General features: G+C 42.6%; 1 protein-coding gene and 1 long non-coding RNA gene across 3 annotated transcripts in view; one reads left to right on the forward strand and one right to left on the reverse strand.

Moving 5' to 3' along the window:
• The window catches only part of HHAT (hedgehog acyltransferase), a 191,610-nt gene extending 172,457 nt beyond the window's left edge, over window positions 1-19,153 (forward strand). For both annotated transcript variants that reach the window (XM_064709041.1, XM_064709042.1), the window contains exon 12: window positions 16,918-19,153. In XM_064709041.1, the coding sequence (XP_064565111.1) occupies window positions 16,918-17,009 (92 nt within the window). In that variant the 3' untranslated portion in view covers window positions 17,010-19,153. The remainder of the gene's footprint in view (window positions 1-16,917) is intronic.
• On the reverse strand, window positions 11,475-11,975 carry LOC135445125 (uncharacterized). Its single transcript, XR_010439472.1, has 3 exons — window positions 11,843-11,975; window positions 11,710-11,757; window positions 11,475-11,601 (listed from the first exon to the last, which is right to left on the reverse strand). It is a non-coding gene; the product is annotated as an uncharacterized LOC135445125 (long non-coding RNA).
• Window positions 19,154-24,049: the final 4,896 nt, after the last annotated feature.

Consider the following 24,049-nt stretch of genomic DNA (forward strand, 5'->3'; position numbering starts at 1 on the left):
AGCAGACACAGATGTCACCTTTTATTTTCTAAATGCTCTTCAAGAAGGTTAGGAGATCTAACACTTTCCAGAAGTCTGACCGTTATTTGTTAAACAAATTAATTTGACAGAAGTATTTTGATCTATGCAAAATCGTGTCCTTTTTTCACTGAAGTAGACAAAAAGTTGTTTATTTTCCTGTACTCTACTCCAGCTGTTTTACTAGAGAGATACATAATTTTAGAACTCAATTGTTGCTATTTACTAAAATATTGAATGAACTCCTTTTCTCAGATGGAATGGTGTGGGGGATAGTTTGCAGGGTGGGGCAGGAGAGGATTGTGAGAGAAGGTCCTGTCATGTACTCAGAAGTGTGAAGTCCTGAAATGACTCTTGCAAGCAAGTAGTGTATTTTCAAGATGAGGTAGGCATCAGTATTTCCCTTACTTTCATGCCAAGTCCCTCCAATTACTGAGTGCTCAGCTTGCTGGGAGTGGTTGCCACTGTACAACAAAGAGCATCACACCCTGGCAACCCAGTCATATTTCCTTGAAAATTGGTAGCAAATCCCCTCTATTTAGTCAGTACCAGATTTAAATGTCTGAGTCTTCTTTTGTCAGGTAAGCTCATTTTCTACAAAGACCAAAGGATTTAAATCTGAGACTTATTATGTCATATGAAACTTTTAGTAGGAGCCTATCCTAGATATGTTAAACCTTCTATTTACTGCAGTCAGCCTTGTTTCTTTTACAGACACTTTCATAGCCTTGAAAAGCACCATCAAGGTGTTGTTTTTAAGAAACCTTCTCCAAGCTGTGAGGCTGTCTCACAAAAAGCTAATTTGGGTGAGCTGCATGCTGAATTTTACACAGCCTGCTTTCAATACACTTGCTGCTGTGTGCTGGCCTGAAGATCTGTTGCTTGACTCCAAAAATGAGTCCAAGTTCTGTCACATCACCTCTCTGCAGGAAGTTGCTGTTTTCAGCTATTGAGCTGCTTCAGCTTGTGTGGTGGCAGTTGTGTCTTTTACCCATAAACAGTTCAATGCCTTCCTTCTATTCTGGGTCATGCTGCAAAACAAAGCAAGCAAAGAAAAAAGTCTAAAGGAGCCCAAAGTTAATTTTTACTTGATATCAGCATGACACTGCTTCCTGGGGGACATTACTGTTGGCTGCCCTTGGTGTAAGGGGCAGAGGCCCTGGTTAGAGGGAGAGCTGTTGTATTTAATTATGTGAGTAATTAAGCTCTGGTCCATGCACTTAGGAGAGGTAATCCCTGAGTGATGCAAAGTAACCTGAAGATGCCAAGTTTCTCAAGGACTAATGGCTTCCTGAAGAATGTCTGGAGTGGTCTGGGATTCCTTTGGAGGACCACTTTTCAAAGAGGGTAAAACCATGAAGGGATTTCTGCCAGAACCCAGCTGAGGTTTGGTTCTGTGCCCTCACTTGGTGTGTTTGGGGCCATACCTAGGTAAGGGCACCTTTGCAAGTGCAGGAATGCCCACAGACTGTACCACCAGGACACCTCCCATAAATCCATGCCTTGTACCATTTCAGTAAAACTCTTCCTTGGGCTGAAACACCATATAATGTCATGTATACACTTGTAGCTTTTACCAGCACAACTATGTAAAACAGGGATTGAACCTTTTTATACTGGTGTGCAGCTTAGTCATAAGGGACACAGAGCTTTGCTAGGGCATCTGATGCCATCTTTCTGCTTTGTGCTGAACATAAATGCTGTCCCAATCACAGCGACCACAGTTAAAACCCTTTTCTAGTGGCAGCAAGATGATTCTGTTGTTTCTCAGGCATCCTTTCCAATGAGCCTGATGGTGACACTATCATGAAGCTCCGTGCACATCACTGTGTGAGCTAACCTGTTTAATGATGCATTAAACATTAAATTTGCAAAATTAACCTGATAATGCAAATTTTACATCATGATGCTGTTTCTGAAAAAAAAATTAAATAGCACCTGTCTTTATTTCAGTAAAACATCTCTTGCACTTAGCAGCATTAGACAAAATTGCTGAAAAGTGTGCCAAAAGTGTGACACACAAAAGTGTGCCAGGTTTATAAGCTGTCCTTATAAATCTGGTTTGTCAAAAATTGTTACTCCTGAAGAGAGAGCAAGTGAGCATGGTTTCTTCTCCTATCTTCATTTGAATCTGCTTTGGTCACTTTAAGGTTACAGTAGATTGCCAGGTTTCTTAGCAGCAAAATATGGTAACAGATGTGTGTATCCTCTTGTTGTCCACTGTTGTACTTTTGACCTAAACATTTGAAGAATTTTGTGATTCCGGTTGCTTTACAAATAGCAGAGGGAAACAAAGGGATGGGGAGAAGTAGTAAGTCAGTAGTGGAACTGGGAGTAGATTTTGGCTCCTGTGCCTGATGTCAGTCAGTAGCAACTCACATTCATTCCTCCCCGTGATGTGCTTTTCCACAGCCCTGCTGGGACACCACATTCTTTGGGGTTTGTGAGTGGAGCTCAGTAAGAACAGAGTGATGAGCAAGAAGTGGTCACAAAGCAGAAACTTCTGACACTAAAGCAGTGTTAGAAAATCCTTTCAGTGCTTTGGGGTTTGTGCTTCTCGAGCCGCCAGTAGTCTTCTGTGGCAACAGTACATGAAAAATCCACTGTATTGTCTATAAAAGGGATTGCCATGAACTAGTCATTTCTCAATTTGTTTGACTTATGCCACATTTAGAAAGGTCAAGTCCTTGTTAAAAATGGCACTAATGCAAAGGTGTCTTCTTTTTCACTGGGATAAGCATTGCTGCTCTGTCTCTCACTGAAGCTGGCTCCTGCAGTGCAGTCAGATACACAAGATCTGTCTCATACTTCTTTTTTAAGTAACAATATTGCTGATGAAAGGTTGTGAGATGAGGACAGGAGAAGCTAGGAGATAGAGTCAGCATTTACTTGCTTTGACAGTCTAGAAGAATTGTCAAGATATATCTTGTGAGATGAAGTAGCTCTTTTGGTTGCATCCCTCTTTTTTCCCTCCAGGATTGTCTGTCTTAGTGTGTTTGTCGTGCATAGGTTAGGGGTCCTTTGTGATGCTCTTGGCTTTGTTTGTGTGGTTTTTCTCTTCCTCTGAAAATCTGCCCTCACTTTTCCTGCCCACTGCTCAGGTAATGTGGAATAGTGAGATGTTTTCCCCATGGTCTGGGCTCTTGATGCCTCCTGGGGAATGCCAAAGACTATCTGGAAGCATCTGTAGGGATGTAGTTTCTGCCAGTTATGGGCCAGACTGGAAAATCTGATTTACTTCAAGCATTTACTGGGTGGAACCCAAATGTAGTCTGGGGAGCAGGGAGAGGACCTCTCCCTTCCATTTTGCCACAGGAGAGTGTGCAAGCTGTGAGGTTACAGAAAATGCTGGGGTGTTTATGCAGTGAGTCTAATTTCCTTCCAAGGGAGGCAAAGAGCTGAGCCCAGCGCTGGGGGCAGCTCCAGAGGGAGCCTCCAGCTGAAGCTTCCTGGGGAGAAGCATCTTTTCCTTTGGGAATCTAATGCAATATCACTACTACCCCATCAAAAGCAAGGTGCAGTGTTGCTACAACGTGGTGTGCAGGTGCTACAATGAGCATGGCTACTGACAAAGTTAAAAAAGAGGGAAGACCTGCCACAGCCCCAGATGTCACATCTTGGCATGCTAAGTCTCCAGCATGATTTTGAAAAAATAAGGAGTGTTTTGGAATTTTTTGTCTTGCTTGCACTTTGCACTTTCTGTACCTTCCCACTGTCTGTGGTGCTACATAATGTATGATTTTATCTCAGGGCAGGCACTGTGGTGGATCCAGCTGCACATTTCTGCCTGCAGTCACCTTCCTGCACTTGTGTTACAGGAGTAAGTGCTGACCCATCAGCTCTCCTGAAACTGAGACCATGGCAGGGCTGTGCTTGGCCAAGGACACACAGTTTATGAGTTTTAATCACTGAAGTTAATTACATCAAGACCTTGTATTACATGTAGTACTTTGACAAATTTGTACTGGGTTTGAGATGACACAAATTACTTCCATGACAGTTCATAGATTATTCCAAATTAATGTATAGTCTGATTAGGTCTCCATTAGTCAAAGACAGTGGTTATTTTGTTGAAAATGTTAACATTTACTTAAGACTTTTTACAGAATTTTTCTACCATCTACCATGTGAGTTCTGCAGGAGTAATTTAATTATTAATTCAATTCAGCTTTATGTACTGCTGCCTTCATCAAAGAAGTTGGCTACTGGCAGCACTTTGTATTTAATGTTCTGGTAAGCCTGATTGAGATACAAGATTAAGCCCACTTATATCTCCAAGAGGAAGGCAATAAAATTTTTCTGCCTTAATGAGATGACAGCTATAATTAAGCTGCTGGCCACCCTGTGCCAAGCCTACAGCTCCTCACTGTCTTAAGTCTTCAGACTGAAACAAAACTGGCATCATTAGCTCTGAAAGAAAGCTCAAAGGACTGGGCCTGGTTTTTTATCTGGTAAAGGCCACCCTAGTTAGTCCTAACTTGGTATCACACATTGATCATTTTTGGGGGTCTCTTTTGATACCTTTGGTGTCCATTCTGCACATATGGGATGCAGGCATGCACCAAAGGCACGAGGCAAGCTGAGCTCGCTGCTGTCCCTGCTGAAGGCACTCTCAAGGGCTTGTGTTGACATACAAGCTTTCTTTACTTTTATGACTAAAAAGAGCCAATTCAGATTTGAAAAAATATATTTTTATTGAATCTTTCTTACAGTCTACTTTTCAAAAAAAGTATTTTTTGAACAAGAGTACTTGAATGTTTTAGTCTCTCATAAAATACTTGATTAAGATAACTTGTCATCTGAGGTGACATGAAGTGCCCATTCTTTGCCCATATTCTAAGTGGACTGTTAGATCAGTATTGATGAGCTGAGGAAGGCTCTTATGTCTTCTTTTTTAGTGCAGAGATAATTTTTTTTCAAATCTGTGAGTTTGATTCTTGCTTCCCATCTTTTCTGTTGCTGTTTCCCTAGTTTTGTTCTCAGTCCACCTGAGACATGTTTTCCTTTTTAGTGAAGATTTACTTGATCACTTAAACACTTAAGTGTTTCATATTTTTTGTCTAGAGTGATGCCAATGCATTTGAGTCACCCTTCTGCTCTTGTCCTTCCATTATTGTGTTTTAAGGTCTCCAGTAGCAGATCAAAATGGAGACACGAATGATACCACAGCTTGTCAAGTATTCTACCCAACAATTACAATATCTGTTGTAGTTCAGGTTAGGATTTAAAACAAATTAAGCTACAACACTCTCTGCAGAATAAAAGAATAGTTTATTATTATATTTATTATATAAGCCCTAGAAGCTACAGGGACTTCAGCAGAAGGGAAGGTAGAGATGTTAGTAAGTTGGTAATGACCTTGCTACATCTGCCAGGGTAATTTTTATCCCTTGGTAATTGAAATGTATTCAAATGTGATTGAAAGGTCATCAAGCATGCAAGTCAAAGACCTAAGCATAGTTTCTGATCAAAACATTTAGTATTGTCATCGACTTTTATGAAGGGCTTAAGGACTCTGCCAGATTTTACTTATTTCACTTATTTAATCAGGCTTCTTTGTTACAACAAACTTTGACTGCAGCTGAGCTCTTCACTTGAGGCCAGTACTCACTGAAGGACAGACCAAGGTCTTTCATCCATGGTTATCTTGCTGTTTTGCAGAAAAGTGAACACTGAGGCAAATCCCAATGCAAAGTAATTCTTCAGAGGGGAAAAAGGATTTCTTATCAGGAGCAGTTTTGACCCATATGAATGATGAATACAGTGTGAGCAGATGTGAAGAGTGCTAAAACTTGTGTTGCAAAATTTGATCCAAATGAAACTTTCAAAATCTATCCTGGATGTCCCAGTATCTGTTCAAAACATTTTTTGACAGGAATTAGTAAGGTGATATATGGTGGCTGTGCAACCAGATTGTGCTTTTGAGATTTTCAAATAGGGAAAAGAACCAGTAAAACAAACTAATGCTTTTCTTTGTAAATGTCCGTTTCCTGTGCAAAAATCAGCTGCATTCAGTGACCATGCATAAAATTTGCAAAGCTCTTCCATTTCATCCAGACTATTTACTTCAGCATGAGGCATTGATTTTTAGTAATAATTCATGTCAAATCAGTAGAAGAGCCAACTGAAAATAAAGGAGAAGGGAAGAAAATGAACAAATGAACTCGCTGTCCTCTCTGTTATGTATGCTAATTATTGCCAAAGAAATTGGCATTACTCTCCTTGTCAAGATGAGGAGTGATACTGCCTTCAGAAGAAAAACAGCCTATTTTGGCAGGGTGAGTCATATACCCTGTCCCCCTGCCCCCAACCTGCCAAAAAAAGGGCAATTTTTTGGTTCTCCAGCTAGTCAGGGTAAATTATGGATACTCTGCACTCTACCCTTCTTCAACACTGGCTTTGCCCATGCCCAGCCAAGCTCTGTAGCCATCCTGCTCTCTTGATTGGGCATCTTGGTGTTTCAGTTTAAAAATGAGGATGTGGGGAAGTGTTGTTCTGACATGTAGTGATTGCAGCAAAGGTATTTGATCCCAGTCTGGGCCTGCTTGAGATGCAGCCTTCATTAATTAGCCCAAATTTATCTGTAAAATGACTAATCCATGTAGCCACACCATTGCTCATGAGCTGTGATCTGAGATCAGATCCAGTTCTGTTCTCTTGGATCCTCTGAGCTGATGTGATGATTAATCAGTTATTCTGGTTGTGTGGCTGATCCCATAAAGGCAGCGAGCGCCACACACGCTGGGGAGGGATTTGCAGAGATGATTGTTTAGCAGAGACTGTACATATGGAAATTTGTTCTCATTTCTTCCTTTGTGCTAGCCCATTCACAAATGGAAATGACTGCTTCGTAGCCAGTTCTCATTATATTTCTCTCCCAGGAGATGTGAAATTAGCTCTAGGAGAAATCCCACAGTGGTTGGGAGTGAAGCCCAGTCCCTGCCATGGAGGTTGTGTGCCAGGATATGGGAGCAGGGAGTCAGTGAGGCTGAGAGGATCCTGCCCTCTCCAAAATGTCTCAGGCAGTGACAGAAGAAGAGGAAACTAGTTGGAGATTACAGACCTCATGTGTACAAATGGATCCCTCCAGAGAGTTGTGGGTATACACTGGTTTTGAAAGGAATTAGTAAGATGGTTTTGAGCAAGATGTGTATACTGGTGTTATTAACAGTCATGTTAAAGATTTGCAGCACTGCTTATGTTACACTGAATAGCAGAGCCCAGGTGGAACAGAGGGTGTAGCAGCCATGCATCAGATCGTATTCCTTGCCAGTTTTAGTGGGCCAGAGAAGCACATGGAAAGATGATATCTCATTGCACTAAACTGCACTTTGTTAAATAAGGCAATTTAAACATAGGCAAAAAGTTTCTGGCAAGGCATAGTAATTCTAGAACTTTGTTGCAGTTTTATGAAATTGAAAGGTTGTGAGGGGTTTTTTCATTCTAGAAAAGGGAATGTGCTGGTAAAGATATATCAGTTTGAAAAGATGGGGTTCTGTGAGATCTTTTTGTAGTTGCAGACTTGTTTCTGTATATGGTTTACTACGCTGGTGCAGCCATCTGACCTGAAAAGAACATTGTGAGGGATCCCCTTCAGCAGCTGCTCAGGAAGCTTGCTTAAAACAGGGGAGCAAGGAGAACAGCTAGGCTGTTACAAGATTTAAACCTTCCCATTCCCATTCTCTACATTCCCCTAAGCCAGGTACAAGACAAAGAATGACTGCATCTCTCAGCATCAGCTTGGGTTGGCAGAATGGTTTTGGTCTCCATGACCACGCTGGTAGGCAACTCCTTCAGATTTGTGCTGATCAGGCTTCCTCCCCTTGGGTGGCTGCTTGATGGGCTGAGATCACATCCCAGAAAAGCAGAGCAAGGCTCAGCAAATGAGATCCCTGTCCTTGGAAGTGCTGGCAGATTCTGCGTGTTGATATTGCTGCCTGGGTGTTTCTAATCTATGTTTTCTGACATGAATGATGAGTGGTTTAGCAGCTTTTGCTTCTGTGCTTACACAGCTCACCAGGGAGGCCTGTGTTTTCAGATACTCTCTGGGCTCCGTTGCCCTGCTCACACAGAGGGCAGAGAATAAGGTATTCCCTCCCCAAACTCAGTATATGTGCTCTTGAAATCTAGAATGTGTTTTCTGAGAGTATACAAGCAAGTTGTCTGATTTTGTCCTTGAATTCAATTAAAAATTGACATAAGTCAAGGAATTTCAAATTAGTTTTTTCCTTTGTTTCAAGTGGTCTTGATGATGGACTAACACAGATTTGTTTTCCCCCCAGAATTAAAATGAATTCACTCTCCTCCACAAGCTGTTTATAATTTAACTATTTTACTGATAATTCTTCTATTTAGTCGCTCTGATTCTGTGGGCTGCAGCAGGGTCAGGTCAGGGTGCAGATTAGTGAAACAATTGTTGTATCAAAAAGTGGTCAACTGAGGCAATGCTGTATGGGCCTTTTGCTGCAGATGAGTTGTGTGCAACAATTCCATCTCATGGGATATGCCACCAGTGGGATGGAAATTGTTTGTTGTCAAGGTTTTCTGCTGGCTCATGGCCACCTTCAGGCACCACTGTCTCTGCCTCCCTAAATCTGCATCAGCCCTCTTCTTTGCCCTTTGGTGACACTGTGAAAATGAGACACAAGCAGAAGGGGAGTAACTTCATCCAGCCTGGGAGCAGCGGTTCAAAATGCCTCAGTCCTGCATCGATTGCCGAGGCTCAGTAAATGACTGCAGGATTGCCTGGTTACCTTATCTGTGCACTTCCATCCCTCAAGATATTTGTATTTCTGTTAAGTGAGAACTCAGCTCAATGACCTCACTTGTAGTGTTAGCTTTACACTGATAGAGCAATTATCAAATGCAGTGTTCATGTAAATTAACACTGTGCTCTCAGCCCTTCTCTTACTGCACTCTAGTAGTTAATATAATTTTTATCCATGGAGCATTTCAGCTACGAGAGCTCTGTGATAAGGAGCTACAGTTTGTTTGTTGCTAGTGTAGCTGGTTGTAAATACTTGTTAAATTTGTCACACTGTCTGCTTTTTTCCTAATTCTTAATGCTGTGAAGACACAAGACAGCACCATGGAATATCTGCAATGGTTTTGGAATATGAGTGGTTTTGAGGATGACAGGGGAAAATGGCAGATTAAAAAATGGGTTGCAGGTAGGAAGGGGATTGTGAATAATTAATCTTTAAATCATTCTTCATATTTAAAAATTAATTATTTTATGGGCATTTAAGCATCTTATATTCATGACCATTTCAGGGTACCTTAGCCAGAAATCACGTTGAGGAAATAAATTATAGTGCTTCACCTTTTTAGCCAAATGTTTGCTTGCTGGTGATGGATGGCATGTATCTTAATCCCTGGTTTAAATCTTCTTCTTTTGTGAGTATAGAGCCTTGATTTCTCAAGAGCTCCCCAGCACTAAAAGGCAGGAGAAGGAGCTTCATTGTGTGTGAAAAGCTTGACACACAAACCTAAATCCAAGAACCTCAGTTAGACTGGTACAGAAATCTTCCTGCAATTTGAAGCTCTAGTAGAGGGGAAGTTAATTCACCTTTCTGCTCAGCATGTGTTTCTACATATACCATGGGCATCTCTCTGCTCAGTGAGAGGCAGATGCTCACCTCAGGGTCCTGCCAGGCAACAGCAATGTGCCCAGCTCTGCCTTTGGGGTGTTCATGTTCTCCTGGGGATTTAACTCTTCATTCTCCTGTCTCATCTTAAAGCTGGAACAAAAGGAGGCTTCTGGCTCTGGTGTTTCCATTGGTGCATTTAACACTCAGCAGATAATTACAACTGAAAAATGCCCTAAAATCTTTTCAATTCTCATCTTTATGTACTTGTTCACACTATATTTAAGGAAGTTCTGTTGGGAATACCTGAGTAGACATTTAATTTTAAACATAGTGCTGTCCTAAGCCAGATGTATGACTGTAAAATGTTTTCTTTGCAGAACACTTCATAGAGGTAGCTCTTTTGCCTTCCTTCAGGGTGAAGATGGATCTTTGTTTACCATAATGCTTTCAGAAGCTTTTCTCTCTGTTCTAAAAATAAATGAGCATTAAGATTTCATATTTTGTGGGCTTTGATTTCATATTAGCTGTGTGTAGGTCTCAGTTTAAGACATGGGAGGAGAGGGAAGGTTGCTTCTGATTTACAGATTCACCCCTTCATAAACTGAAAACTAGAGCTGGTTGGTTGGATTTTTTTTCCTTCCTCATTAGCAATTCTGGCAGGAAGATTCCAACAGGCAGTTTGCATCAGTCTTCCTTACTGTTAATTCAAATTCAGCAGTAGCATGAATATGGTTCTTTTGATTTTAGTTGAATTACTCCAGAGTCAACTTGATGTGCATGAGACCACAATTACTGCCTGAAATACCAGGCTTTTTTCCACTGACTAGCTCTGCTGGGAAAACTAGTGGAGGGTGAAGATTTATTTTAAAGTGTGAAGCAGAAGGCATAACTCCTGTGAAATTTTTTTAGGCTTTATACAAAGTTTAGAAATATCACAAAAACACACCAAGAAATATAGTGAAATTTTCCTGCTTGTATGAGGTGATACATACTGGGGAAACAATCCTTCTAGTCTACATTGTGCAGCATCTGGAGAGCTGGTAGTGGTCATGGTATTTAGCATTCAGTGAGGTTCTAGCTCCAAAGACAAAACAAAGAATCTCTGGATACTTGCATCCAGAGCATTTACCAGCAAATAGCAGAGCATGGTGGTAGTGGGGTTTTTTGTTTTGTTTTGTTGTGGTTTTGTTTGTTTGTTTGTTTGTTTGTTTGTTTTTTGTTTTTTTCTTTCATATGCATACTTAGTGCAATGAAAATAGTTTTGGCATCATCACTAAATTGTGTTGGTGGGTGCTTTATAGAAGCTAAAGGATAGGCCAGTCTTTGGAGCTCTACCTATGAATTTGTTTATTTGCAGCTTATCTAATTAACAGGATAAAGCATTAAAGCATGCTCAGCAGCCTTAGCCCTGACATGGCTTAAATTGATATCTTGTTGCTTAACAAAGTCTTTGTCAACACACAACTTTATTCAGTGCCATGAAGCATAAAAGTAAAATTATTTTTTTAGCTATGGTGAAGCCTGCACAGTAAGGACACAGGAAAGCCACAACTTTTGTGACCTCTGTTTACTAAATCCAACCTATTTATATTATGAAAACACTAAGAGACTTTGGCTTTTTGCTTTCAGTAACGCTGATCTGAATGATTTGTTGTCATCCTGTGTTGCAGCTGATGGTCTTGGACTGTTATCTCTCCATTTTCAGTTTTTCACAGCAGTGCTAAGTACTCAGAAAGCCACAGATGTAAGCATTCTTTGGGATGGCATGATTTAAAATTCACATAAGCAGATTACTGTTACACATTTGTTAGTGCCTTTTGCTGGAAACTGCTTCATGTCTACTGAAGAGGCAGCTTTTGTGGTTACTGCCAATGTACCTGGCTGAGGTTCCTGTCTAGGCCTGGGAGCTTAGAATTTTGTCCTTCTCAGTCATCTTTCCAGATGCTGCATGGGACAGAGCTGAATTATTCCACGGGCTTCCTTTGAAAATGACCTATTGTACAGTAATATTTATTATTAATATTTGGACCTTTTTCACACCCAGCAGCTAAAGTGCCTTCAGTGCCTGGAAATCTGTAGGAATAGGTCAGGTCAGCCTTACCTGATCTCCCAGGCTGGTTCCCAGTGGTTGAGCTGCCCTGCTCCCAAGCTGCACAATGGGTGGAAGGGAAATATGTGAGAGCTGTGAGCTGGGGGCTCATGATGGGACAAAAGGGCATCTTGAATTTACAGACCCTGTGCCTGTGTGCTGCTCTGCATGGGCTGGGAGGATGGAGATGCCCAGCTGGGACTTGGAGAGCTGTGTGCTTGCTGGCAGAATTTATTGTCTGTCCTTTGACACATGCACAATGTGGAGGCTGAAAGCAGCAGCAAAAAAACCTGCTCTGAATCATGTTAGGGCTTTGCTACAACACAGCTGAAAACAGGTAGAGTTTTCTTTTCCAAGTATCTGAAGACTAATTGGGTATCAAACTGCAGCATGTTTGCAACACATGCTGTGTGACATTCCCTGCTGTAATGGTCAGACAGGTCCACCTGGAAGTGACAAAAAGACATGAAATTAAAATTTAAAAATGCAGAGTTTATCTAGCCCAACGTTTGGAGATGCTTCAATGTTGGGCTAGATAATAGGTTTCTTTCAACAGAAAGTAGGAGATCTGCAGTTTGGAATGTGTTATTTTTTCTGAAAAAGTGATATTTTTACTGAACCTATAAGTATGTTAGTAACTGTAGGTAAGGGTTGTCTTGGCCTCAAATGCTGGTTTGCTTTGGCTTTTTATTATGCTTGACAGACTGGTGCCTGTTCCCCCTCCTTCCCACCACTGTGTCTCTTTAATTCCACTTTACAGAGGAGTTGCTTCAGTGTCTTTGTCACATTTGAACTTTTGTTTAAGAATAAATTTTCCTGAGTGCTAAGCCTTACAGCAACTTAGGTAGTTCCAAATCAAAGTCAGAGTAGATGTATGCTCCTCCAGCCAAGCTTTTCAGGGAGATTAGTTCCTCTGACTTCAATTGATTTAATAACTGCTCTGCACTTGAAGACTTCTGAGGACTGTGCAAGCCAAGGCACTTCTAAAAATAACATTTAGGTCCAAGAGCCACTAAAGCAGTTTTGGAAAATGCAAAACATAACTACAGCCCCCTTGTCTTACATCTCACTGGTTGGAAGGAACAAAGGACTGTTTCCTTGTGTTTTGATGATGATGTGAAACCTGGCTATGCCCAAAACATTGCCAGCGGGTGCTTTTTCATTACTGTGGGCGATGAGGAAATTTGAAAGAGCTTCCTTCTGGATACATGATTAAATTTTGGTTCAAATGATTTGAACTGAGGTAATAAGGATATAACTGGTCTTTTGAGAGCTGTGATCCAGCCTGTTACTTTTCAGTCGAAAGCTTAGTTTTACCCCATTCCTGTCAAAATCCAGAGCATGCTAGAAGCATGACCTTTTCTAGTCATTTGCAAAGTATGCAGAAATACTTTGGAATGAGAGACAGGAAGTTGAAAGTGTGACTCCAAAAGCTGTTCCTGTTTGTATCAATTCCCTCTTGATCATGTAATGAAGACAAATCTCCTGCTCATTAGGCTGAAAGCTGAGTACATGACATATCAAAATGTGGTTTTAACCAGCAAGACTCCTGGGAAGTCCATGAGCTGTGTTGGACAGAGCAGTGCCTCAGGCCCAGCTGGGACTGAAGAATTCTCTGGGAGGAGGTTGTGTAATAGATGGGTCAAGTGCTGCTGCTGCCTCTCTACAAAATTTGCACTACTCCTCACAAAGGAGCTTGTGTTTGATGTTCTGTGGAGCAGCACACCTTGGTTGTGATTCTCACCCTTTGTTAAAAGTGATCCAGCTGGCTTAAAATGAATTTCTGCAGGTAAAGCTCACAAATCTTCCTGGATTTTCAAACAGCATATGAATTAGTCCTTGTTTCTACAAATAGCATATGTTAATGAACACAAATTCATCTTTCTGTGAAAAAAAAATTACAATCTCTGTAGTCCCATGAAACTCAGCCTTCAAGCCCAAATCAAATCACTGAAACCAGTCAAGAAACTGTGAGATTTAAGCTGGTATGTGACATAGTTTTGAATAAACAGACTTAGCTCAGTCATTTCCTAACAGCCTAGTGCTTGATCTGACACCAGTAATGTTTTGAAGAGTACATTCTATGTATGACTTTATACAGAGATACTGATCCAAAATGCAGGCATGTGTAGAGTTTGGAGACTGGTACAGCACAGGTGAGGGTGCAGGGGTTTAGGGGGATAAGGTAAAGCTGAGGAGTCACCAGAAAGAGCCCCTTGAATGGTGTCTGAGAGTAGGAGCAGAATGAGAGGCAGCAAAAAACCTGAGGTACATACATAAGGTACAAATATACCTTAAGGTGCTGGCCAGGGTAAAAGGAGGAAATTTCCTTGGAGCTGTGCATCCAAAGCCATTGTTACTGATTGGTTGCTTGGGTTTACAAGGAGAAACTGTGGAAGCCAGAGAAGGCTTCTGTGACCTTACCTTGCAAGAGAGCAGCTCGTGCTGCTGTTGGACTGTGGAGGTCACCTACAGGGAAAACACATGCTGGGCAGAATTTGAAATTGCACCCTTGCTGGATTAGCATTGCTCCATGTGTCCTTCCTACTGCATCACCTTCTGGAGAGCAAGTTCCTCAGACTTTTCAGCAACTTTATTGAATATCCAGTCCCAAAATGGAGAAATTTGTGAAAACAATTTATAGGTCCCCTACTTGCTTCAGACTGTCCTTGGGCTGCTTCTCAGGTGTGGATGCACCTGTGCAAATCTTCCCTGAGTGGGCTGGAGCAATCTGGGATTGCCAAGGGGCAGAACACGGTGCCTTTGCCCCACTCCGTGCGTTTCCCCACACCCAGCAGCCCTGCACATGGTTCCAGTATGGCCAGAACGGGCAAGGTCCCCTCACCCACCCCTGCTTGGAGCTGCCTCCTCCTTGTGCAGCAAGAAATGCTTTGGGATTTGTGCAGCACCTCCTAGAAGAACTATAACAAGATCAAATTTTTTAAAATCCCCTTTTCCTTTGCCCATATTAGGGTCACTTTTTCTTCCCCCTTCCTTCTCACCTTCATTAGATGAGAGGGGATGATGTGCTGAATGCCACCCCTGACACTGTACAGGACAGACTCCCTACATTCCAGGAGGATTACTACAAGCTTGATTATTGTGGTTAAAAACCCTGTGAACTCAGGTTCTGGGCACTATGGAGGGATATTATCAGAAATGTAAGACATCTAGAAAAGATTTCCAGTGCATAACTGTGTATTCTGACCAGGTCTTTAATATGCTGGTTGGGGAGAGCAAGCAAGTCAGCTACTGTTGGCTCATTTTCAGTGTGCCAGAGCTTTACAGTATTTAAAAATGCAAAACATGTAACTAGCAAATTTCCAAAGTGCCCCTAAAACTGAACAATTCTAGACTCAGTGCTTTTTTAATTTTCTGGCTCTGTCTGTATAAAGCAGCCACCACAATATTGCTGCCAGAAGAGGTATGTTTTTATTACATCTATTGACATACTTTCACATGCAATTTCAGCAGAGACAAAGCACAGCTGGGCTTTAGCTTGTTATTGAAGGTGAAACCCAATCTGCAGTAGGCTAATTTCACTGAAATAAAAACAAGACTTTTATGGTTAAAAACGCCCTTGGAGATACCTCAGCCAATTTGTTTTGTGAAACAAATAATTAAACAAAAGTATAATTTCACTTCAGGGTGTTGTGAAGACAAGGGATTAATATTTGTAAATGTCTCCATGAAAATCAGTCAGGTTACAGGACAGTATTTCACCACAAAGCAAGGCCAGAATAATTAGAGGCCCAGGAAACAAACACAGCTATTCATAGCAGGGGGATGCAACTTTTTCTGGAGCTGTTCCAGGATGAAGTGTGACCCTGCCCAGCTCTTGGAGCACAGGGGAAGGGTCCCAGCTCGGGCAGGACTGGGTCTGGGGCTCTGAGCTCTGCTGAGGGCAGGGTATTGAGCCAAGGCTCAGCTGGATGGGAGCACAATTAAACTGTGCCCTGCCTGGAATTAGCTTGGAGCCTGGACAAAACCAGCCTGCAAAGCACCTTTAAATATAGCTCCAGAAAGAGCTCCTCCTGGAATATCACATTGTGCAGAGCTTCTCTCCATCCCTTCTTCCAGGCCAGAGGGGCATCTCCTGTCTGCCTGTAGGTTCCTTTAGGTCAGAGCTTTCCCCAAGAGGGGCAGATTTTCTTCTAGAAGCAGATGTTGGTAGTCCAAGGACAGCATGCAGAAAACCATTCATGCACATGACCAAAATTTTTATGTCAACAATGGCAACAAGAAAAAGCCATTAAAAAAACCTTCAAACATTTTCCTCTCTGTCCCCTTTCCCCAGACAGCACACAGTAAAACACAACAGGGCCTAGCACTGAGGATTTCAATCTCTAAGATCTAAATTTCATAAATTCTAGAGAAAGGAGGAGAATGGACAAAGGAAATAGAAGTGTCAGGAAAGGTATCGAGGAAAGCAAAATAATTTACTTGGTTACTTTTCAAATGATTTACAACTCTACAGGAAAGCAATAGACCTTTTGGCTTGTGACCTCCTGCTTACTGCTCTTTGCTGTGATAAGTTTGAGTGAAAAGATGGAGGCTTTTGCTAAAAAGAATTTGAAATAGTAATGAAACATCATTTCACCAGCGAAGGTTTTATATATTGGAAGAGTCTTTATAGTTAAGAAATAACCTGGGCATCAGGCAAATCAGGCAGAGAGGTCTGTCTGTTCTTCACTGAAACACATTGGCTGTTAGTGGGCTGTGGAGGGGTACATCAGGCTTTACACCCAGCTGCAGGATATCCAAAACAACCTTAATCAGAGATTACCCCAGACTCCTTTTGCAGAACAGGTAGCTGGACTTGTTCAGATTTTTAATAATCTTTAGTGTGGCTGTACATCCCTTTGTGCCTAGGAAGCCCCAGAGCCAGCTTAAAGCATCAGGGTTCATTGGGGGAATCTGCTTGATAGACAAACTCACTATAAAGGAGAGGATCAAAACAGACCTTTGAAATTCCACAGGAATAAATCTGGTCCAATTCCCTGAAAAATGAGAAAGACAAGGACTGCCAGGGGGTCAGGCAACCCTGGAGCTTAGATAATTTTGCTTTTCAAATTTTGTGGGTTGACTCTACTTACTTATGAAGCTGAATTGCTAATAAAATTAATTAGAAGCATCATAAGTTGGCCATCCCCAGAGTATTTCTACTTGAAGCAGTCATTAATTATTCTGACCAGGATTGTCTGTCTTTTCTATTTATAGGCTGGCCATGGGCGACACTGACTGTCCTTGGGTTCCTGTACTGCTACGCTCATGTTGGAATTGAGTGGGAGCAGAAGTGTGCTGCACACTAGGAACGATGCAAACCATTGTTCTTGAGGCAGGTTGATGGTTTTTCTACACTGGATATTCTGTCTGCACAAGGCTGAGCCAGACCAAGTCTTCAGTCCAGGTATTAAAACCAAGAGTTCATGTAATTGATTCTGGATTGCAAATGCAGGAATTGAACTGCAGAAACACTGATGGGCTGCAGCAGGGGGTGGGGAGAAATTATGAAGCATTTTGACTTATGTTATTTTTGTAAAACAGCATCTTTGTGACTCTGTGTACATCAGAAGCGTGCATCTCAGAACAGGAATTTTATATATGTTGGGGTTGTTTTCATGTTTTGCTGCTCATTTTGAGATATGAAGAAAAAAAAAATTCTACCTTGGAGAATTCAAAAAGCCCAATCTCTCACAGATGGTGTCCAGGGCATGTAGGGCTGTGCCCTGCACTTACACTACTCCATGAAGGGCAAGATGCTCATCAGTTCTTCCTGACTGCTTTCCAATATAAGCTAGAACATTCTGTATTCTCACTGACTGGAGTAGTTCTGCCTTAAGCTGCTTTGCCACCTACTGTAGCAAAGCCTACTCTTTCTTTTTAATGTCTTCTTTTAAAATTTTGCCTTTAAAATAGCACCTTTTTGGTAACCTTAGAAATGGCTTTGTTTCTTAAAAAAGAGTAGGAAGGAAAGTCTTTTCTTAAGGAACAGTTTTCCTTTTTAATCAAATAATCTTAATCTTTTAATCTTAAAGCTCCTTGGGCTTTAGATGCTCTCTGCCTTGTCTTAGAGCTAAAGAATTAAACACTACCTTTATTTTGGGGCTAGTACCACCTTCAGACTGTTCAGTCTGCCTCTTGTATTGTTCTGTTACAAAAGGAGATATCTCCAGTCTGCTTTAATGGTAAATCTGTTCAGTCTGCTTCATTCTCTGGTGTCCAAGCAATCAGCTCCTGCAATGCATTGCAGACACCCTGGGAGGAACTTTTTAAGGCCTTTAGAAAAAACCAGAACGGTCCAATACAGTGGCCTCAGATTAGCTGGAGCTCCCTGTCCTTTGGCCACACAGACCTGTCACAGCAGCATCTTTGCCCAAAGATTGTGCTGAGAGGTGAGAGCATCCCTCCAGAGCTGGGAAGGTCACACCTGCAGGTGTCCAGCTTGCAGGAGGGCACACACGCTGTTTTCTAAGGAGAGACCCTTCCCCTGACTGATACTATGGGTGTCTCCTACACTGTTCTGTTTTAAACTGATACTGAAGAGCAGCCAGAAGACCTTTAGTCTTTCTAAAGTTAGACATTCCCCCTAGGCATGGTCAAAAGGCCACAAGTTCTGGAGTAGACTTCTTCCAAAAGCAGCTTCCTCCACCCAAAGCATGTCAAAACTTGTTCCATGCCCCTGGCAGACATTTCAGCCTGTTGGGAATTAGTGTCCTACTGTCCATCACTCCTGCAGCCTCAGCCAAGTATGATATAATTTATCCCTTCAACAAGAAATTCAGTTCCTGAGACAGGCTTCTGCTTATTGCCTGCATTTCTGATGGCTCTGATGCTCACAGCTGTGGCAGCCTTCTTGTTCCCCTCCCTTTATTCCTGAAGAAATAAGGGCAGAGCCTTCAGCTCTACCCATCCAGAGAAAAGCCCATCTCCTGCTGTTTCAACCAGAAGCTCCAGCCTTTTATGTTGAGTCCCCTATGTCCCCCACCATGACAATGCCATGATTTCCCCTGGAAGCCATTTCTAGGAGGAACCATGGCCTGGTGAAAATAACTTACCATAAATGCTGCCTGGCCAAGACATGGCTCTCCTGACTGACTGGATGGGGATTCCAGGGATTCTCTCAGCCACAGAGTGCATGGCTCTAAGCTCTGAATTTTCTAAAAGGATCTGAGATTGACCTCCATTTTGGGGCAGCACTGAGCTAAGGGCAAGAACTTTCTCAGACTTTGCTCAAACTTTGTAATTCAGTAGAATTAGCATAAGAGCAAAAAGTAATGAATCTGTTCTTCAGTCTTATTGATTAGCATTATTACATGAGCTGAGGTGCTACTGAGTGATTGGATTCCAATTTGTATGCATGCAAAGCTTCCAGCTCCAATATGGAAATGACCCTGAAGGTCATCTAGTGCATGCTTATTTCTGAACTAAAATTGTTTTCTATTTTTTTTTTTGAGTGCTTTATATATCCTTCATAATTTTGTACCTTTTTCTATAAATAAAGCTGAAATGCACTGTTGGCTTGAAAGCTGTGTCTTGGAAAACTATAGCCTTGTGTAAGAAAAACAAGTGTTCCACTGTTGTGGAAAAACACCCCTATGCACTGGGAGCCTGCAGGATGGGTGCAATGCAGGCTGGTCACTTTTATCCCTGCTGTGCACTGCATGGAACATGCCTTCCCTAATGGTGGGAGTTTCAAAAGCAAATCAGCCTTTGGTAGCTGGGCTAAGGAAAGACTTCAGCATGTGAAGTTTCCGAGAAGAGCAGCATGCACAGAAAATGGTGCTTCCCACTCCCAGAGTTCCTTCTCAGTCCTGCAAATACAGCAGTGTCAGCATGGGGCACGTTCAGTCAGACAACACACAGCTCTACAGCTGAAGCATTTCAAACTTGCTGCTCAGTCACTCCTTCAGCTTGGACACATTCCTCAGCATGGCCTGAGAATGGCTCTTCACATGGCACCTGATGCACTTGTGTGGGAGCCCAAAGTGCCACCCTCCAAGCAAGGCCTCTGTGACAGCCCTGGGTGGGGGGAGTTTGCAGAGACTTGGAAGAGACTGCAGTAGCCATGCCACTTGCCAAAGGAAAAAATAGGTGAGGGGTGTGTGAGAAAGAGACTTCCAAACACTGCGAAAAAGCTTGCTAAGGGGTGTAGGAAACAGGTGACAAGGACAGACATGACCAAAGTAACACACTGGCCATTTTGCACCAAAGGGGAGCACTTTTAGCCACGGTGAGGGGACCAGCAGACACTGACTACTACTGCTGTGAGACCCTAAAAGTCACAAAAGGGCAATGAACAAAAAAACCCCAAAGGTGGTGGCTCTGAAAACAAGGTGGACAGCTACACAGCAGCTACTGACAGCAAGAGTTCACAAGTGATTTTGGAAAGCTGTCCAAGTGACAAGCAAGCCTAATGTATAGTGATATAATATAATGTATAGATGGCTGTAATGTTACCACAAAGCTGTAGTAAAATTTCTTGCAAACACAGACACCCACACAAACCCCCACCCCTTGCTCTGGCCCCTCCTTAGCTAACAGAGCCATCGTCATTACTGGGTAGGATTATACTAAGTGGCTCTCTCTTTAATTCTGCATTGATTAGAAGGTGAGCAAGGCTTTGCTCATGGATCTCTTTCACATCTGAGAGCTAAAAGCAGCTTAGTTGGAATATCCAGCTTACCAAGGGTCAGAAGAAAAACAGCTTAACTGTGAAAACCTGCAGCAATTTAGTTATTAGTCACAGCAGTAACACAGGGCCTGTCCTTTCTCTTGCACACCCACCTAATTGCCTTTGTCACCACAAACCCTTGAGCTGGTCTCAGTTTGCACTTGCTGAGGGGGGAGGCTCTGCTTCCTCTGCCTTGGCAGCAGGATTGTCCTCAAGGAGCTGTGAAGAGTGAGGAGATTGCTATGCATGGTCTGTCACAACTTCTCCTCACGGCTCTTTATCGTTTCTCCCCCTTCCACAAGCAGTGCAGCTCATTATTGCTTTCCAAAATAACTCCCAGCACACAGGCACTTGTTAGTCAAGGCATATATTTTAATCCAGCAGGGATAGCTGAAACACTGCTCCATGCAAAGCCTGTGTGGAGAGCGCTGTGCCTGTTACACCTTGAGGAAGAGGGGAAATCTGCATTACAATAGATCATTTCTTGTATTATGGCACCTCTGAGAGCAACCCTCTCTGGTGGGTCCCCATGGATGCCCAGGGCTGTTCTGTGCACACGCCCTGAATTCAAGAGTCCAACCAGGAGCTGCTTGTGGAGCAGCTGCTCTGTTAGTTGTGTGTAAAAGGAAGAAAAAATGAAGACAACTTTGTTGTTTTTAAATTTTCTGCTCCATGCAAATTCAACCACATCCAGCACAGGTCCTGCCAGAGCATCTGAGAGTGAGTCCCAGCTGCCTGTGGCACCAGTCACCTACATCCATCCTATGGATGGACAATGTGGCTCAGGCGTCCCCAGCCTGGGGGACACGCACTGGCAGCTCCAAGCTTGAGAGGCTTTCACAGGTGCCACCAATCCAGGAGGACAGGAAAAGGAAAATTCCAATGGATATGACACACTTGAGACGCTGCACAAGAGATGGAGCTGATGTGTCAAGGCTCAACGTTGAGGCAGCCTCAGCACTGCTCCCTTTATTTCCCACAAGCTTTAGGAACATAAATGAACTGCTCCAAGAGGAAAAAGGTCTGTGCACTCTGTACCCACTAGAGATAAGGCCAGGATTAAAGCTATATTCAAAAATCTCCTCATTCCTTATGCTGTGAATCACAAAGATCTGGGTGAGAAGAAGTTAAGCTAGCATCAGGATTTAACAGGCAAATCTGGATCACAAATTAGGCTGCACCACTTTTCTTAATATCCAGGGGCAGCTCAATGTGTAAATAGCTTTAGGTAGCTCATATCAGCACCTTTCAGGAACAGAACAAATTAAATGCGCTACCTGTGCCTTCCCCAGCAATGGTCAGCCTGCAGGTAACAGAAATGCATTCTGTCCACAGGGATTTAAGAAAAGCTTTATGTATGGTTGGGTAGCTGAAGTGAATCATTGCAGACAGGTGCATCAGCCAGCCACTGAAAAATTAAAGTTTACTCAAGAAGTAGCACAGAAATATAACTTCAGTTACGACCTGTGGCATTTAAATTGTATTGGCACTCCCTCTAGAGCTGATCTTTCTTGACGAAATTAATTAATTTTTATGGACCATAACATTTTCATCCTTGCACTAGCGCATTTGAATTTCCAAAATTAGGTGACAAAAATAGAAGAACTGGAAATGATATTGGAAGACCAAAATCAGCTACACTGTTCATAAATAAATTAAAATGCGAGTCAGGGAAAAAATTAGGTCCAGTTGATTTTTTTAGATTACTGCCAGAAGGGTTAAGGTTGCTTTAGGGGCTCAGGTATGTGGGAGGATTACTGTATAGTAAGCCACAATTCAGAGATAAAAATAAGCATTTATGAGACAGTTCTTGAAGTGATGGTATTGCTAATTTATAGTTATGTGTTTCTTTACTCTTGCAGCAATAGTTTTGTGCTGAGGTGGTAATTTATTATGAAATTGCAGGCTAATAACTAGCATTTGGTCATGTATTTGCTCCAGACCACTCCAGACCACTCTCCACTGCCTTTCCCCAGCTCCTGGCATCCTGTCTCAAGGCTACCCTTGGATCCAGCTCTGTTGACTCACACTTCACACACCACTGCTGGTGCCATCTGCCCAACCTTCACTCACGTTGTTCTTCTCAAAGTTCCTCAGTTTGATCAAGTCCTGCCAAACATCACTTGGTAAAAATCAGAGACCTAAAAGGGTCTGAAGATGTCCTGCTTATCCTGAACAGTTCTGCCAATAACCACTGACACCATGAGCAACTGCAGGCTGGGTGAGGCCAGACATAGGTGTAAGGCTTTAAAAAGCACAATGGACATTCAAAATAAAATAACACACTGCTTGTGGAGTACTTGGGGGCTCTGAACTTGGGGGCTCTTAGTTCATGCTGGTTGAGGAAACTTCTATTTTAAGAAAAATGACATTTTCATACTAAAAAGGTTCCAAGCTAAATCTTTAAAACTTTAGGGCTGCTGGCAGTAACAGAAGGGCTCTCTCTGACACTGGCAGAGACAACTGAGGCAGGGTAAAGTGTCTCCCAGCTCCCTCCAGCAGGCAAATGGTGACTCAGAGGGCTACAGCTCTTCAGAACCTCCAGCCAAAGGAGCCTCCTGGGCAGTCAGTCCCATTTACCCTTGTGTTGTGCTTCCCTTTCCTGCTCCCTCCCTGTGTCTGCCCCCTCAGTGAGTGTAACCTACAAACCCCCTCTCACACTTCATTTTCCAAGGTTTTCCCTGGATGCTAATGTTACACACAGACAGGTTTCCTCCAAAACAGATTTTCCTGGGTGAAGGAAATGCAGCAGATTCAAGCTACAAAGACAGGTATCCAGGGCTGTTCTTCTGCTACATTATATGCTGCTTCCCTTTGCTGTTGTGACCTTAGACACTCCTCCCTGGTCTACACTGTGGTCAGAGCAAGGAGCCTGCAGCCTTTCAGCACACCTGGCCATAGCTGCTCTATTTGCTGCTCCCAAATGAGAGGTGCCCATCCCATTTTACAGAGCTATTCATGATTTGTGTTGGCAGAATTGTAATTTCATGCAGTATTTCATGCACACTTCCTGCACACTTCCCTAAAAGATGCTTTTTCCAATTTAGCTTCCAGCTGAACGGCTTTACTTGATATTTTTGTCTGTCCACTTCCACTAGCCAGGTTGCATGTGCAGTATTATCATTCTAAAGGAAAACAAAAATAAATACTTCATTTTGACTTGGTGCTCCATATGGATTATCTTAGCTTTTTTTCCAGTTCTCACGCTGAGAGTGTTCAATACATTTTCCAGTTATCTTTAGTTCTTCTAAAATACCTTCTGCTTAACCATAAAACTCACCAAAAAACATTGCTGGAGAGCTTTGAAAGCCATCTATTTCTCCTCTCTAAGCGCTGCTTGCAGGGAGCCATTGCTTGTTGAGCTGTCTGGGTCCCCTTGCTGAGCACACAGCAGCTCCCAGGCTCAGTGGTGCACTCACTCCCTGTGCTGCTGCTACTGCTTAGCATTTCCCCCCAGTGGCAGCCCTGATGAAGAAGAGGCCATAAACTTCCTTTTATAGAAAATCCACATGTGTAATAGATACTCCAGCAGAGTTTTGTAAGCTGGGACATTGGGAATGTGGAAGGAAATTCCAGTGCAAAAGCACAACCCCCTGGGATGTGCACATAGAAACTGCAGTGACATTTACAGGTGCTCTGTGTCCCCCCCAGGTGGGAATTAACAGCAAAGCTCATACT

Source organism: Zonotrichia leucophrys, chromosome 3 (assembly GCF_028769735.1).
Source record: "Zonotrichia leucophrys gambelii isolate GWCS_2022_RI chromosome 3, RI_Zleu_2.0, whole genome shotgun sequence".
In the NCBI taxonomy this organism is placed as follows: Eukaryota; Metazoa; Chordata; class Aves; order Passeriformes; family Passerellidae; genus Zonotrichia; species Zonotrichia leucophrys.